Source organism: Typopeltis vanoorti, chromosome 15 (assembly GCF_054136105.1).
Source record: "Typopeltis vanoorti isolate ZY-2024b chromosome 15, IOZ_Tvanoo_1.0, whole genome shotgun sequence".
Taxonomy (NCBI): Eukaryota; Metazoa; Arthropoda; class Arachnida; order Uropygi; family Thelyphonidae; genus Typopeltis; species Typopeltis vanoorti.
Genome location: NC_143563.1, coordinates 60251630 through 60267155, shown reverse-complemented (window position 1 = coordinate 60267155; position 15526 = coordinate 60251630). Strand labels below are relative to the sequence as shown.

General features: G+C 35.8%; 1 protein-coding gene across 2 annotated transcripts in view; it reads left to right on the top strand.

The window, feature by feature from the left end:
- Positions 1 to 15526, top strand: part of LOC150098794 (uncharacterized) — a 149527-nt gene that overhangs the window by 49616 nt on the left and 84385 nt on the right. For both annotated transcript variants that reach the window (XM_090405509.1, XM_090405508.1), the window contains exon 2: positions 8059 to 8175. In XM_090405509.1, coding sequence (XP_090261635.1) covers positions 8065 to 8175 — 111 coding nt within the window. In that variant the 5' untranslated portion in view covers positions 8059 to 8064. The remainder of the gene's footprint in view (positions 1 to 8058; positions 8176 to 15526) is intronic.

The following is a 15526-nucleotide window of genomic DNA, read 5'->3' as shown; positions in this document are numbered from 1 at the left end:
GGAATGGTGGTGAAGATTTTGGAAAAGTTGGTTAAGGCTCACATTCAGAAATGGGTTGAGAGAGAAACTATACTTTGCAATGAAAGCATGGGTTTACTAAGGGAAGGGCATGTTGAGCAACTTGCTCACATTCTGTAATAATGTTACCATTGAGTTAGATAATGGGAATGGATACACCATGATACTTTAAGATTTTGCTAAGGCTTTTAGCTGAATACAGCATGGAAGACTGTTGCATAAATTGGAGAATATGGTATTAGATTATAAAATATTAGTGTGGATAAAGGGATAGCGAACTGACTGATATCAAAAAGAGGTGTATTGGGGATGTGAGTCTGCAAGATTTAAGGTAACCAGTGGTGTACCACAAGGATCAGTCCTTGGTCCATTGTTATTCAATATGTACATTAATGACATTGGGAAGGATTTTGCCAATGTCATTGCAGGCAACATACAGCTGTTCCCTGATGATTCAAAGGTTAGGCAGGATAAACAGGATGCTGGTGATATGCAATACTTGCAGAATAATTTGAACAGACTGGAATTGTGGGCATATGAAAATAGCTGTCAGTTCAATGTCAGTAAATGTACATTGGATATCTAATCATGGACTTCAGTCAGATTAGATATCCAATGTTGTATTATGTTGGTGGGATTATGCTAGAAAAAGCTGATCAAGCTAAGGATCTTGGAGTTTTAGTAGATAGGAAGTTGAAGTTCAAGGGCCATATAGCAAACTTTGACATGTAAAAATAAGGAAATCCTTTTTCCTCTTTACAAGAATTTGATAGGATCTCAATTGGACTGTTGTGTGCAGGTCTGGTCTCGTGGTTTCCATGGTGATTCTGATACAGTAGAGAGAGAGTGTGCAATGGAGAGTTAAAAATGATATCAGGATTGTGTAATAGTGATTATGAAGACATATTGAGAATTTGTAGACTGCTGACACTAGAAAAGAGTAGAAAGAGAAGTGAGATAATTGAGATTTACAAACTTCTGAGTCTTGCTGGATTTCAGTAGATGGAATTTTTCATTTTATGGAGGGGGGAAAGGATAAGAGGGCATCCTTGGAAGTTTTGGGAATGCCATCAAGAAGGGGAGATGAGAGCTAAATTTTTCTCTCATAGAGTGGTGAGTGCCATTGGATGTTGTGTTTGCAAGCAGTGTGAATGAATTCAAGAAGTATGACAGCTTGTGCATTTAGTATGTGGCCTACTTCAATGAATCCTTGACTCCCTGGTGGTTCTAAATAATAATAATAATCAGTGGTGCACGCAGGATTTAATTTTGGAGGGGAAGCGAGCACTCAAGATTTAATCTTGAGGGAGGGCCGAGTTGAGTAGACGATTTGAGAATACACATTGCATACGACCTATGATAGCATCTGCAGTGATTGCCAATACATGATATCTGTGATCTCTGGCAAATGAAGTAGTGCTCGGTCTGCCTGAGCACTACTTCGTTCGCCTTGCGTTCACAGCTGTCATCATTCTCGAGAGCTATAGAGTATTCCAACCTTATGTGACCGCTAATTCATAAGTAGTATAGAAATAGAAGATACGACACAACATAAATAAAAAAATGAATTTTAATTAGGAAAAGATTTTTGGAAAATTTTCTAGTCTTTTTTTCCTTTGTCTTTCTTTTTTTTTTGGGGGGGGGACAGGGCATCTTGTTGCCCCCCCCCCCCCCCCCCCCCCCAGTGCACTACTGATGATAATAATTATCATCAGTGGTGCTGAAATATTATTATTTCAGTTATTTAGATTATTTCAGTGTCTGGACTGGAGAATAAAAACTAATTAGGGTATGGGAAATAAGTCAGTGCAGAGGTAATCTCATTTGGCAACCTATTATTATGCAAAAAGGTTCATTAATTTCATAATAACTTGGCAAAGGATGTTCTACATATATATAAAAAATTATGGATGAGGTTATTATTATTTGTATTACAAATAGAGCTGATATCTATATGCACTTAAGCAACTAGTTTAAAAGAAAGGGGTATGCAAAGTGCTGGGAGGATGATGAGGATTATTAGTATTAGACCCTAACAGCTAATTCCTCAGCATTTTTCCAGCTTGATCAGTTGGGTTAGAAAGAGGAAGTTGCTCTGAGTAGTGAACACCAAAAATCATCCCCCCCCCAAAAAAAACAGGCCTTCAGTGAGTAATTTCTGCAGTCTAATTAATGACATTGGGAAGGATTTGACAGCTATTTGCTGATCATTCAAAGATAGGGTAATCAGAAATGTGGATGATATGCAGTGCTTGCAGAATGATTTGAATAGGCTGGAATGTGGACATGTGAGAATAGCTATCAGTTCAGTGTTAGCATTTTAGCATTGATTTCTGAAACTAGTTAGAATTTCTAATCACACCAAAGTGTGATTAGAAATTCTAACTAGTTTCAGAAATCAACAATCAGGGGATTCTGGTTTCTCTCTCTGCCCCAATCTTCTAACATGCAGTGTGAGTGACACCCATCAAGAGCAAGATTGGAGGTTCTGGATCTTTACTAAGTATTTTGTGGAGATCCAGAAAACCTCCAATCTTGAAGGATATAGTAAAGCATTTCCAAAGGCTGACTGCCAGATAGAGACTTGGATAGAACCTGATGGTAACACATTTAGGAGGCTTTCTGATCAGCTGGTGCATAATTGTAATATGATATTTTGCCTGGAGCTGGGCCACATTTTAGCATGGAAACTGGATGCTCTCTGTATGGGAGACATGTCTGAAAGTAACTCCTTCTGCAGTATGTTCCTCTGCTCTTTTTACGTTTGGCTTTGAAATACTAACATGACGCTAAATAGTGTCACTGTAGTTAAAAAACAAACTTCACTACCCCTATCCCCCAAATGCAAAAAATGAAAAAAAAACTTATAAAAAACTTGCATTCACTTCAAAATTTGAGATATAAATATCAAAATAAATTACGTGCACCATCACCTGCTTTGATATTCAAAGTGCATTGGTTTTTGAACCCAAAATTAACACGATCACCTTTCTTTTAAACAGGATGAACCATCTCTCCTTGGACTGATATTTACCTATGATCTTTCTTGGTACAAACACATCAATAGCTTCCCCACCTAAAAAAAAAAACTAGGCATTCTTTTCTACAGAATCCTACAACATTATAAACCTCAATGCTACCTTTAAACCACCTACTAAACTTAAAACCATATTCAACTCCTCTAAGGATCCTCTTCTCCCATTAGCTCATCCTGGAGTCTATTGCATCTGCTGCACCTGTAATTTACTGTACATTGGTGAAACAGGACAGACAATCCCTATACGCAAGAAAGAACACGTTAGACACATTAAATATAACCATTATGGTGAAGCAGGCCTCTCAGACCACGTGCTCAACACCTTACACCAAATCAACTGGAAAAGCACCTGCCCTTTACACCACACAAAAACCTGGTATGAAAGGAAATTTAAGGAAGCCTGCGAAATCCTGATAAACCACCTAAATATCATGAAAATTCCAAGGATCTGGATGGCACACATTCAGCCTACATAATATATAAGATCCAGCATAAGTCAGGACTCTAGCCAATCTTCAGCTAGTATTAGAAACTATTCCATACCAACTGGCTAGAATGTACAGGTATAATCATGATGTTAATATATGTATATAGATAGATACTTGTTATTGCACCCAAGGTATTTCTACAACCAACAGATAACACTAATAATAGGACTCTAGTGTTGATGTGTATATATATATTTTTTTCACCAGAGGTCAGGCCAACAATTGTTGTAGCAGTTGATCAGTATCTTTAACAAACCAGTTTGATTGTAGTGTAGGTTGTTTTCTGTGTATAGTTGTATGTTCCAGAAGATGACCTTGACATAAAGGTCGAAACGTCGATTGTAGATTTTAGTTATATTAAACTAAAGTTTTTATTCAAACACGGTAGTTGTCTCCATAATTTTAAAAAATGCAAAATCTAACACAATCGCCATCTATCTTAATTGTTCAAACTTTACCCCATATGATGTCTTCCACTACAAGGGTGGTTCCTATGCTTTAGTTCAATCTGATATTCCTTGAACAGAGGATGACTAATCTTAAATCTCCCCTTTTTGACCTTCTGTGGCTTACGATTTCCTTGCCTCATATATCATTCATCTGACATGTCTATTACTACTAATTCTGAAAATCATTCTGACCTCTTTGTATTCTTATCCTTGAAGTTTGTTTTCCTGCAGTCCAACTATCCTAACAGTAAGTTCATCTTAATTGATAACTTTAATGTCCAGTCCAACTGGTTGCTCCCTTTTTTTCAGTTCCATTGACCAAGTTGAAAGAGTATCTGAGATGTGTAAGCAGTGACTTAAAGCAAACTGTTCATATCCCAATGAGAATTTCTGACAATCCTCTCCTCACTGAATGCTCTGGATCTTTTCTTAACAGTTCTCCTTCCAGGCATGCTGTTGGCATGACTGTTCCTCCTGGTAATTCAAATCGCAATCTGTTCCAAGTTTCATCTTCAATAGAAAGACCCTCCCATTACCAGTCACAATCTCTTGTCCTTTGACAACAATGCCAAGTGGGAAGACTTACCACTTTTAATCTCCTTTGCATGACCAAACTACTGTTTCTGTTTTCCACATATAGATACTTGTTGTGATCTAATTATAGAAATTATTCATGCTGGAATGAGGGTTTTATTCTTGTTCAAAATTCCCACCCAATATATGATATTCTACGGTGGGCAGAATGGCTTTAAAAAAAGGTAGTAATTTACTCACATTTTATGATACAGTGACAGCAGAAATGGATAAGGGAAATGCCTACAACATGATGCTGCTGGATGTTGCAAAGGCATTTGACAGAATACTGCATGGGAAAATATTAAAAAAAGTTGAAGTGGAAATAGATATGAAGCTAGTGACACGGATAGGGACTGACTAACAGACACCAGAGAGTAGTATATGGTGAAGATCAAGGAGAAATCTAGGGTGAAGGTGACTAGTGAGTACTTCAGAGCCCTTTACTAGGGCCACTATTTTTTTTTTTTTTTAAATTTGGAGACAGAATTGTAGAGTAGGTACCCTCCCTCGATGAGTTTTTGGACTCCCTGGAGGTGTTATGTAATAATAATAATATTAATGATAGGGAAAGTTATATGGGGCGGATATCCAGTTGTTTACTGATGATACAAAACTGGAGAAGGCAATAGTTGATAAAAGTGATGTAGATATCAAGCAGGTCATTAAATAAATTGGCATTGTGGGCAAGGGATCATTATCAGACATTGTCAGTCCACTGCTGAATGAAGGCCTTTCCAAGATCATTCCAGTCAATGGCTTTCCTTTCCCATGTTGCTCCTATAAATATGATGATATCATCATTTCACCATGATTTTGGTGAGCATTCTTTCCTCTTATGGAATCTGAACCAGTACTTCTTTTGTCCATCATTGATCTTGTCTTCAAGCAGTATGCCCAGCCCATTGCCACTTTAAATGTTTCTGTTTGGATTGATTTCTTGTTCACAAGGACTACTGGTTATAAATTTAATGTTGCAAAATGTAAGATTATGCACTTTAGTTGAAAAGATTACATACTTATTGCAGGAAATGATGAGGCTAGGAACTTGGAGTAATGGTGGAGGGGGTGGGGGGGGGAGAGAGAGTTGAAGTTTAGAGATCATACTGCAAAAGAACTGAAAGGATTTCTTAGATGTTGAAAAACATACTAATAACTATAAGGCTATATCATTCAGCTGCATCTTGACTACTAAGCAGATTTGGTCACCAGGGTTTTTTTTTTGGGGGGGGGGGGAGGGATCAGGACAGGTGTCAGAGAGGATTCACTGGTGAGAGGTCTATGGAATGCTACCTACGAGGAAATGTTGAAGGTGTAGTTTCCTGCAATCCAGTATGTAATCTTTTCAATCCAAAGTGTGCATAATCTTACATTTTGCCACATTAAATTGAAACAAAATAAATTTTTTGGTACACGAGAGAGAGAATTATGAGATAATTTAAGATAATTATCTCAGTCTGACCATAGGCTATGATATTCAGATATGGTCAGACTGGGAGATCTACCAACATCCACAAGAAATACATCTGCCACCATAACTATGGTCAGTCTGGTCTAGTTGACCATGCTTTGGATACCTTGCACAGAATCAAATGAGAAAAAAACACTGTGCTTCACCACAACAAATATCAACTTGAAAGACTTTTTTTAGAATCAGCAGAAGATTTGTTAAACCAACCAAATCTTAATAAATATGTTTGTGTTAAACTTCCCAAGATTTGGGACACTTTAATTCTTCAGCCCTCTTCCCTACAGCTAAGGCTAGCTAACAGCACCCATGCAGGTAACTCCTCATAAGAATTTAGGCTTTTAGTCTAATTTTTTTTTCCCCTCATTTATTGTTTTAGTGTTTTTGTGTATTCTTTTACAATTTTGGGATTGTATCCCTGATAATATCTCTGTGACAGAGACGAAATATAGCATCTAATAAATTTCTATTTTATTGTTCATCTGTGCTGTAATAATTCTATTAAACCTAATGAGTTTAAACCATCACATAAGCCTAAATACTAGCATGTTAGTTTTCATTTATCCAGCTACTTTGTATAAATTCAAAATCTACCCAATAATGGAATACTACACTCACATTTGGGATGGTCCAGCTAAAAACTCTAAAAATTCTTGATGCTGTTCAGGGCATTTTGACTTATTGATAGTCCTTCAGTCTTCTCACAGACTCTCTTCAACCACAGACAGTTTCTAGATATTTCCTTACATGCTGTTCAGTAGAACTGGCATCCATCTATTCTGTTTCCCCCCCCCCTCCATGTCTACTAAACATACGGCAACATGAGCAACAGCTGCCCAACATCATTTTACATTTGAAATGCTGACTCACTTGAATCTGCTACTCCCATTTATCATTCATTCCATCTATCTGTCTGATATACCATTCCCACTATTAAAACCTTCAGCTCCTCAAAAAAGAATATTAACAGACAGTGTTATAAAAGAACTCAAATCATTACAGACAGTAATAAGAGTGGTATGGTTCTGAGATATGACATGTAACTCCTCATGTAACTTGAAACGTTGGTTAGACACACACACACACACACACACACAAGGATGTATGCTTTGCATTATGGGATACTGAGGCAACAATTAATGTAGTCACTAACTTCTATATACAAGTAGCCTAGTCATGAAGATACTTCACTCAATAAAGGATTAAACAAGAATATAATTTTTTGGCATCTTTAATTTAACTCTGTCATGCTTGAGCTTTAATTGCTTTATCTGTAATTCCAGCTCACTAACTTCTTTCCCTCTTGCCTTAAGGGAGTTTTTCTCTTGGAAAACACATCTTCTCTTCCTATCAGTACATCATTCCTCTTTTCCATAGTGCCACTGTAGCACAATTGGATGAAACATTGGGCTCTTTGATTGTAATGATTCCTCTCATTGTGACGAGAATTGTCACAACGAGAAGAACTTTATATGGGCTTTTTCAATTGAAGACAAGTTGGCCAATCTCATACGGAGGTAGCAGGACTTTTCTCCCATAAACTCGAGGTTTTCATCCTCTATACAGGCAAATTGGTAGTGATAATGCGCGCACACACACAATTTACAGAAAAAACATGTTGTTAGTAGTGGGTGTATTTGATGTTATTAGTATTGTTGGAGAATTAAGTAGTAAGGGAGATGATGAAGATATGTGTAGTAGAGTAGAGTAGAGCACCCTCCTGCAATAAGTCCTTGGACTTCTTGGAGGTGTCGCATAATAATAATCTGATCATGGTATTTTTATTTGCACATGATTTTTGGCCAAATCAACACAATTAGTGTTGTAATTAGTATGTAATCAATCCCCTATTACTTATCAATGGTGACTCCTTTATACCAGATTTTGACTTGATGTATTATTAACAGGATAGGTTGTTTATCACAACCTGTCTCATTAATAATTATTTTTAAAAGCAAAAATAAAAATTAACCTCTCAGTTTATGATGTCAAACATTTTACTATATCTTCTGTAATATTTTATAGATAGTAATGGATGATGGAAGTGTACCAGATATGGCTTCGGCTTCAGAAGTTGATGTAACCTCTTCAGTGCCTGGTTGTCATGTGCAAGAGGTTATAGGTTTACTTTTGGCACAGCCCGTAAGTTATTATTATTATTATTATTATCATTACATGATTTAGCTATGATTTTAGTGCATAGTTTGATTTTAAACCGCAACCTATTATAAGTTATTTCAATCCTATTGTAATTGATGATTGTTATCAATCCATTAATTTTACATCTTAAAATACAATTTTATTAATGCTGAACATAAAAACAAACTTATATTATAGCCTACAATTTTGGCCAGCAGACTGTCTGGCTTTATCGAGGCATTTATGGAAAGACATAAAAACTAGTAAATGCAAATTGAAAGGAACATAAAAAACGTTGTAAACCAACTAGTAGCTAAGGTTACACGTTCGCGTGACAGAGAGGACTTATTGTTCTTATTCATTATCACTCGTGTGTTTGTTGTAAATGTGTAATGTGATTACTGGCTAGCTGTAGTTCAGCTTGATTAAGAGAGAGAGGATAAGGTTTTTTCATGAACTGTTTAGAATTACACCCTGATTTCTGTTGAGGTTTCCACCAGTTATTGACACTATTGTGGCTTCCTTGAATAAACGATGTCTATAGTCATCACCGAGATATGGCATGGAGCTGTTTTGCCACTCTATCGTGTAGTTAGATGTACAGAAATGATGTGTTAAGCCGGAAGAGATACTTCTGTTGTGGTTTACATCACAAACATGTTCTTTTTGTCTGTTTTTATGGTCAGCATTAATAAAATTGTATTTTAATTATAAACGACCAAATATGTTTAGTTTAAAATTTTACATCTTGTTGAATTAAATTACTTGTTCAATTTGATATTACATTGTTGAATTAAATCTAATCATTGAAACCTTGGTTAGGTTATTAGCTTTAAGTAAGTGGGGAAAAAATGAAGAACTTGTGCCACCCCTTGGTGATGAGACTCTCTGGAGAAAATATAATTTCAAAATCCAGGTTCAAAAGAATGTCAGTGAGATTGCTAAAATATTCCCTTCCACTATAATAAAACATTAGTTAGAGATGAAATGTATCCACTGGAGGAATGGACTGCATCAAGTTAGGACAGTACTAAGGCAATTTGGCGAAGGTTGAGGTAGCCCTATATTGTCATCTTGTGCAAACATGAAGACACCATGTGGTTTTTCAGTTAAGATTTTGTATCCTTCTTGACTGTAATACTTTATAAAAATTTAAAAAAAAGTAATTAGAAATGGTATGAGTTAAATAAGGTGGTTTATGGTGGAGGTTAATGATATGTGAAAAGATAATAAGGGGAATATTCAGTTGTTTGGATATTGCCTCTCCTCAGTTTTGATAATACAAAACTGGGGAGAGCAATAGTTAGTTGAACGGAGGAGGAGGGATATCCTAGACAATAGTTGTCAATTTAATATTGCAAAATGTAAGGTAATAATGCACTTCACATAAAAAGATTACATATGTTATCTTTTTATGTGAAAAAGATAACATATGTAATCACATAAAAAGATTACATATCATACTAATGGTACTGGATTATAGAAAATTAACAAGGCTAGAGATCTGGGGGTTATGGTGAACAGAGATTTGAAGTTCAGAGGACATACTGCAAAAGCTCAAAAGATTACTTGGATGTTGAAGAACACATTGACAAGTAAAGATAGGGAAGTGATTACTCTCTTTATAAGGCTATAATTTGGCCTGCATCTTGACTGTTGCACACAGATTTTGTCACCTGGATTTCTTCAGCATCAGGAGGTGGCTGTATATTGAATAATTTCCAATTCTTGTTTTAAAGATTCTTCATTAAAACAAGAATTGGAAATTATTAAAAGATACAGCTTTATTAAATGGATACAAACCAAAAAGCAACTCAAAAAATCATCAGCCACTTCCCTACACATCAACCCAGACAAGAAGAAGCCCATAGGACCCCTATACCATATATCAAAGGCATCTTGGAATGTCTGTCAAAAATTATGAAGAAATGTAAACTCACCACTACCTATAAACCAATCAACCAGATCCACAATTTGCTACCTTCTCCAAAAGACAAACTCTCACCTATGATGCTCCTTGCGTATGCGAAGGAGTTCCATGTTCTTGTAAGATGTCTTACTATGGACAAACGGGAAGATCTATAAGAAAATGCATCTCTGAACATCAAGATCACATCCATCTTATCAAACCGCACAAATCAGGATGGGGAGAGAGAGCAATAGTTAGTTGAAAGGAGGAGAAGGGATATTCTGGACAATAGTTGTCAGTTTAATATTGCAAAATGTAAGGTAATGCACTTCACATAAAAAGATTACATATGTTGTATCATACTGATGGTACTGGATTATAGGAAATTAACAAAGCTAGAGATCTGGGGTTATGGTGATTGCACAACACAACATGGAGTTGAAAACCCTAACCATAGGATCCAATGAAAAACATCAAGCTGCTACATAGATTCTTATATAAACATGAGTGTTTATATAAAGAAAGTACTGAAGCCTTATGTCACATGTAAGGACACTATACACTCCTCAAACACACTACTACACGCTATAGAGAGATTCCAATGTAAGCATGTGCACTTTGGTCCTTTGTATGTAATTCCTAGTATTGTTTGTAATAACTGTACTGATGATGTCTTAAGATACTTAAGACAAAATATCTACATATTATTATTAAAATTTAATTCCTGTGGTATACGTGTGAATTTTTTACTTATGAATACTCCACAGGTTTCACTATATAATAGAAACTGTCACCCCATGATCTCTTATTTCCTCCACCTCCAACAATATATCCCCACTAAGCATAAATTCTACATCCCATCTTTGTTTCTCAAATTTTAAAACCTTAATTTTGCAACATTGAACTCACATCCCCATTTCTGTGTCCATTCACTCAATTTATTCAAGTCTTCTTGTAAGGCCACAACATCTTCTCTACTCTTCATAGTTGTCCCAACTTTGCATCATCTGCAAACAACTGAATATCCCATCTAAATCTTTGCCAATATCATTAACATACAGGTTAAACAATGGCCCTAAAACAGACCTCGAGGCACACCACTTTTGACTTTCCTCTTCCTGAATATTGCTCTCCCATACACAACTTGCTGATACCTATCAGATAACCAGTCTCCAATCCAATGCACTAATCTGATATCCAGCCTCATTTGCTACAGATCTTTTACAGATCTTTTACAGAAATTAGAAATCGGGCTACGAAAAACCCTCATGAATTTTTTTCGATACGTGGGCAGTAGAAGGAAGAATGATTATGGTAAGATAATGTTAACATGTTCGTTGCCAATCATGCGATATCGCGTGATGCGAGTTCTCACCAAATGGCTGATCACGCGTTATCGCGTGGACGTCGCTATCAAGTAAAGAAAATTTGGCCACCACACGAAATTCCAATTTTCAGCTTGGCAATGAACGTGTTAATGAATGAAAGCAGGAGATTGGTGACGCTGCTGCAGAGGACATAGTCAGGGTGTTTAATGAGCAGTTCATCAGGATGTTTCATCCTTAATGTGAAATGAGAAGCTCAAGTGTAGAGAATGAAATGAGAAAAGACTTAATGGTGAGCGAGCAAGTGGTATATGAGAAGTTAAGTAAGCTTGATGACATCACCATATATCTTGAGGGAAAATTCCATGGAGTTAGCACCAGCCTTGGCCTACCTCTTTGACAAGAATTTTGCAATAGCACAAGTCTCAACAAATTAGAGGTCAATCTGTGTATCTGGAGATGTAGTTAAGGTATTGGGAGGTTGTCAGGAGATAGGATACAAAAGTGGGTTGATAAAGGGAGGTGTCGTGTTTTATAAACTTGCTTATGTACTATAATAAGGTGATGGATGTATTGGACAAGGGAGATGCATATACAGTTGTATACTTAGATTTTGCTAAGTCTTATGATAGATTGCCACACCACAAGCCGGTTACTAAACTGAAGCAGATTATTATTATGTGACATTGCCAAAGAGTCCAAAGACTCATTGAGGGAGGGCACCTACTCTACAACTCTCCGTCTCCACCACTCAATTCACCAACTACAGCAAACTGCATCATCTACACCAATGTCATTACTGCCCACCAACACTAATATTTTCACAGACAATCGCAAACATCCATGCCCACAACAAGATTCGAACCCGCAACCTTTTGGCTGGAGAGCGGATATGCTAACCACTCAGCCAGCCAGGCTGGCATTGGGATTGGATGATTAGACTAGTGAGTTGGATAGGTAAATGGCTATTGTATAGGTATCAGCAACTTGTGTTTACAGACACTATCTTGAAAGAGGAATGTCACTAGTGGTGTGCTGCAAGAGTCAGTTTGGGGACCATTGTTATTTAATCTGTATATTAATGATATTGGGATAGGCTTAACTGGTGATATGCAACTGTTTGCAGATAATTCAAAAATGGGGAGAGTGATCAAGAATCAAGCAGATGTTGTGGCATTTTATACAAGGACTTTAATAGATTGTATGAGTGGGTAACAGTATGGAACTTTCAACTCACTGTTGCCAAGTGTAAGATTCTCAAATTTGGTAGGCAACAATGATATGCAAAGTATACACTTGGCAAGGAAATTTTGGAAAAAGCTGAGGTTATAAGAGGTCTTGGAGTTGTGGTAGACAAAAATATAAAATTCAGAGGTCACGTTGCACAAGTTGTGAAGATATCACACCAGATTATGGCAATGATCCAGAGGGCTTTAATGTGTAGAATTGAAGAGGTTCTGGTGCACAGATTTATTGTGTTTGTTGTACACAGATTTAGTTTCCTGGTTTTCATGGTGATGAGGATATATTGGAAAAGGTCCAGAGAAGACTAAGGTCATAACTGGTCTTTGGGATGTGGTATATGAGGACAGATTGAAGGAATGCAGTTTGCAAAAATCTTGGAACAAAAGGAACAAAGGCAATATGATTGAGACGTTTCTAAGTTAGTAAAGGTTTGTTACTGGGTTAATGTGGAAGAAATTTTTTGTAGAATGGGGAAGGAGGTAAAACAAGGGGGACATAACTGGAAAGTTGTATAAGGAGGATATGAGCAGGGGCATAAGAAGTAGGTTCTTTGTATAGAGAGAATGGTTAGTCAGTGGGATATATTATATGTGTATATTATATAATTTTTTTTTTTGTATATGTGTATATTATATAATTTTTTTTTGTATATGTGTATATTATATGATTTTATTTTACTTTATTATTTTTTTTACCTTTTATGTTGGCTTTTGAAGATGAGTACATATTCTAAATGAGTATCTGTTTGTTTATATTTTTCTTCAATTTCCATATTTGTTGTTTCAAGGATACTTGCGACATAAGACTGATTGATATAATCACGTAATCACATAAATTTTTTTTTTTTTTTTTTTCTAATAGCAAATTCAATCATGTTTCTACTTCAAAATATTCTGTTTCATACTTAGTGATATAACATCACGCGGTGTGTTCTAATTTTAACGATCTATTGTTAGTATTCTAGCTTGTATTTTTTAAACTGTTCTTGTAATACCACTGACGATGGTCTGCTATTTCCAAACCAAAATATTTGGTTAAATAAATATCTTTCTTGTGATTACGTGATTATATCATTCAGTTTCCATATTTTTAAATATTGCTTTCTATTCATGTAAATCTCTTAACTAGTTCTTCCTCAGAACTTCATGTTTAATATCATCATTTACACACAAACAAACAAAATAATGGGCAGGATACTTTGATAATATTATATAATTAAGTTTGTATTATTACCAACTTCTTATGAACAATTTTTTTTCCAAATTGAACTTATTTTTCAGTTCTCCAGTATTATCAAATCTTACAATTTGATCTTTTAAAGTACAACTAACTGCATCAGTCTACCCAGATCTTGATCTTCCTATGGGTCTTTTTAAGAACCTGGCATTGCATCACGTGCCTAGTTTGCGAACATTTTGTATCCTATTCTGCTAAGTGACGGTGCTGCCTTAGAGTAGCTCTGCTTGTACCCTATTGAGTATTAATGATTATCAAATTCCTTCTTAATATGATTCTGCCACTGGTGTCATCTGTTCACTTTTTCTTGTTTTTCATAAAAAAACATTCATGTTTTTGTTTTCAATAATAAGTTTGTACTTCCAACCACCAACGTTTTTGTTTTCAATTTGATAATTATGATTATTTTTTCTTCTTAAAACTGGATAGTGATCACTTCCTATTTCTCCTTATATTTTTCTTTCCTGAACCAGATTGTAGATATCAGTGATAGCCAAAGACTTGTGTGTTCTCTCCATGTGAATTTGTACATATCTTCATATTGCTTTTTTTTATGTGAATCCCAGCTGTGAAGGCTGTTAGCCTATAGTACTTTAGTTTGCCTCACGAGCAGACTAAATGTTAGATAATCTGGAAACTGTGCTATAGTGGCCAAACATTGAACTTTTTTCAAAACCTCCTTAATCAGGGTTGTCTCACACTGAGCAGTAAAATTTGTCTTCCACACAGGTGATTATTCATTTCTAACTCTGTTGTTTATATTTCCAACAAGAATCAGTTTTCCTTTTTTTATTTGTTAGCTATTCTCTCTAATGACTTAAAGTATTCTTCTATACTTCATTGGAACCAAAAAAGTGTAAATAAATCAAATTGTCTAATTTTTTCTGGTTTTAAATTTGCCTACATCTATTCTGCCATTCCTGTATCTTCTGATTATTGAATTTTATAGCTGTTCCTTTGGTTATCACTGTTGCCTTGAATTAAATTATTTATTTATTTAAAACATCTTTTTTTAAATGCCTAAGGACACCTAGATAATACTGTTGGCTACAGCTTATATTAGGTGAATTTATTCTGATGGCAGTCAAAAAAACAGTTATCATGTTCATAATGTTCAGCTTGACCTCTGAGTTTTCTCTACTTTCTTGGATACAACCCACAGGGGATCTCATGGAAAAAAACCACCATGCTCCATCACAGCAAATTCAAAAGAGAAAGACTATTCTTAGAATCAGCAGCAGCTCTCAGGAATCAACCAAATCTTAATAAATACGGTTGCATTAAGCTTCCTAAGATTTGGGAAACACTTATCACCAGAGTTCTCACCCTACATTCCAGGCCATCTATAACCGCCCTTAGAGGGCGTTCCACCTAGTTAGGACTTTAGTGTCACCCACGTGGTTGGGCTTAGTATTGTTTGTTATTTGTTTTTATGTTACATTAGTTTTTTTGTAATCCCCGAAGATGTTTCATTGACTGAGATGAAATATAGGAAGAATTAAATTCTGTTTTTAATCCTTTCTGAGTGCCGTATACAATCCGTTAAGCCTCCAAGATGATGTCCTCACAGCACTTAAGCTTCTACACATGTTTTCTCTACTTTAATTTCCTGTTGTTTGGGATAAGAGATTTTTCTCAT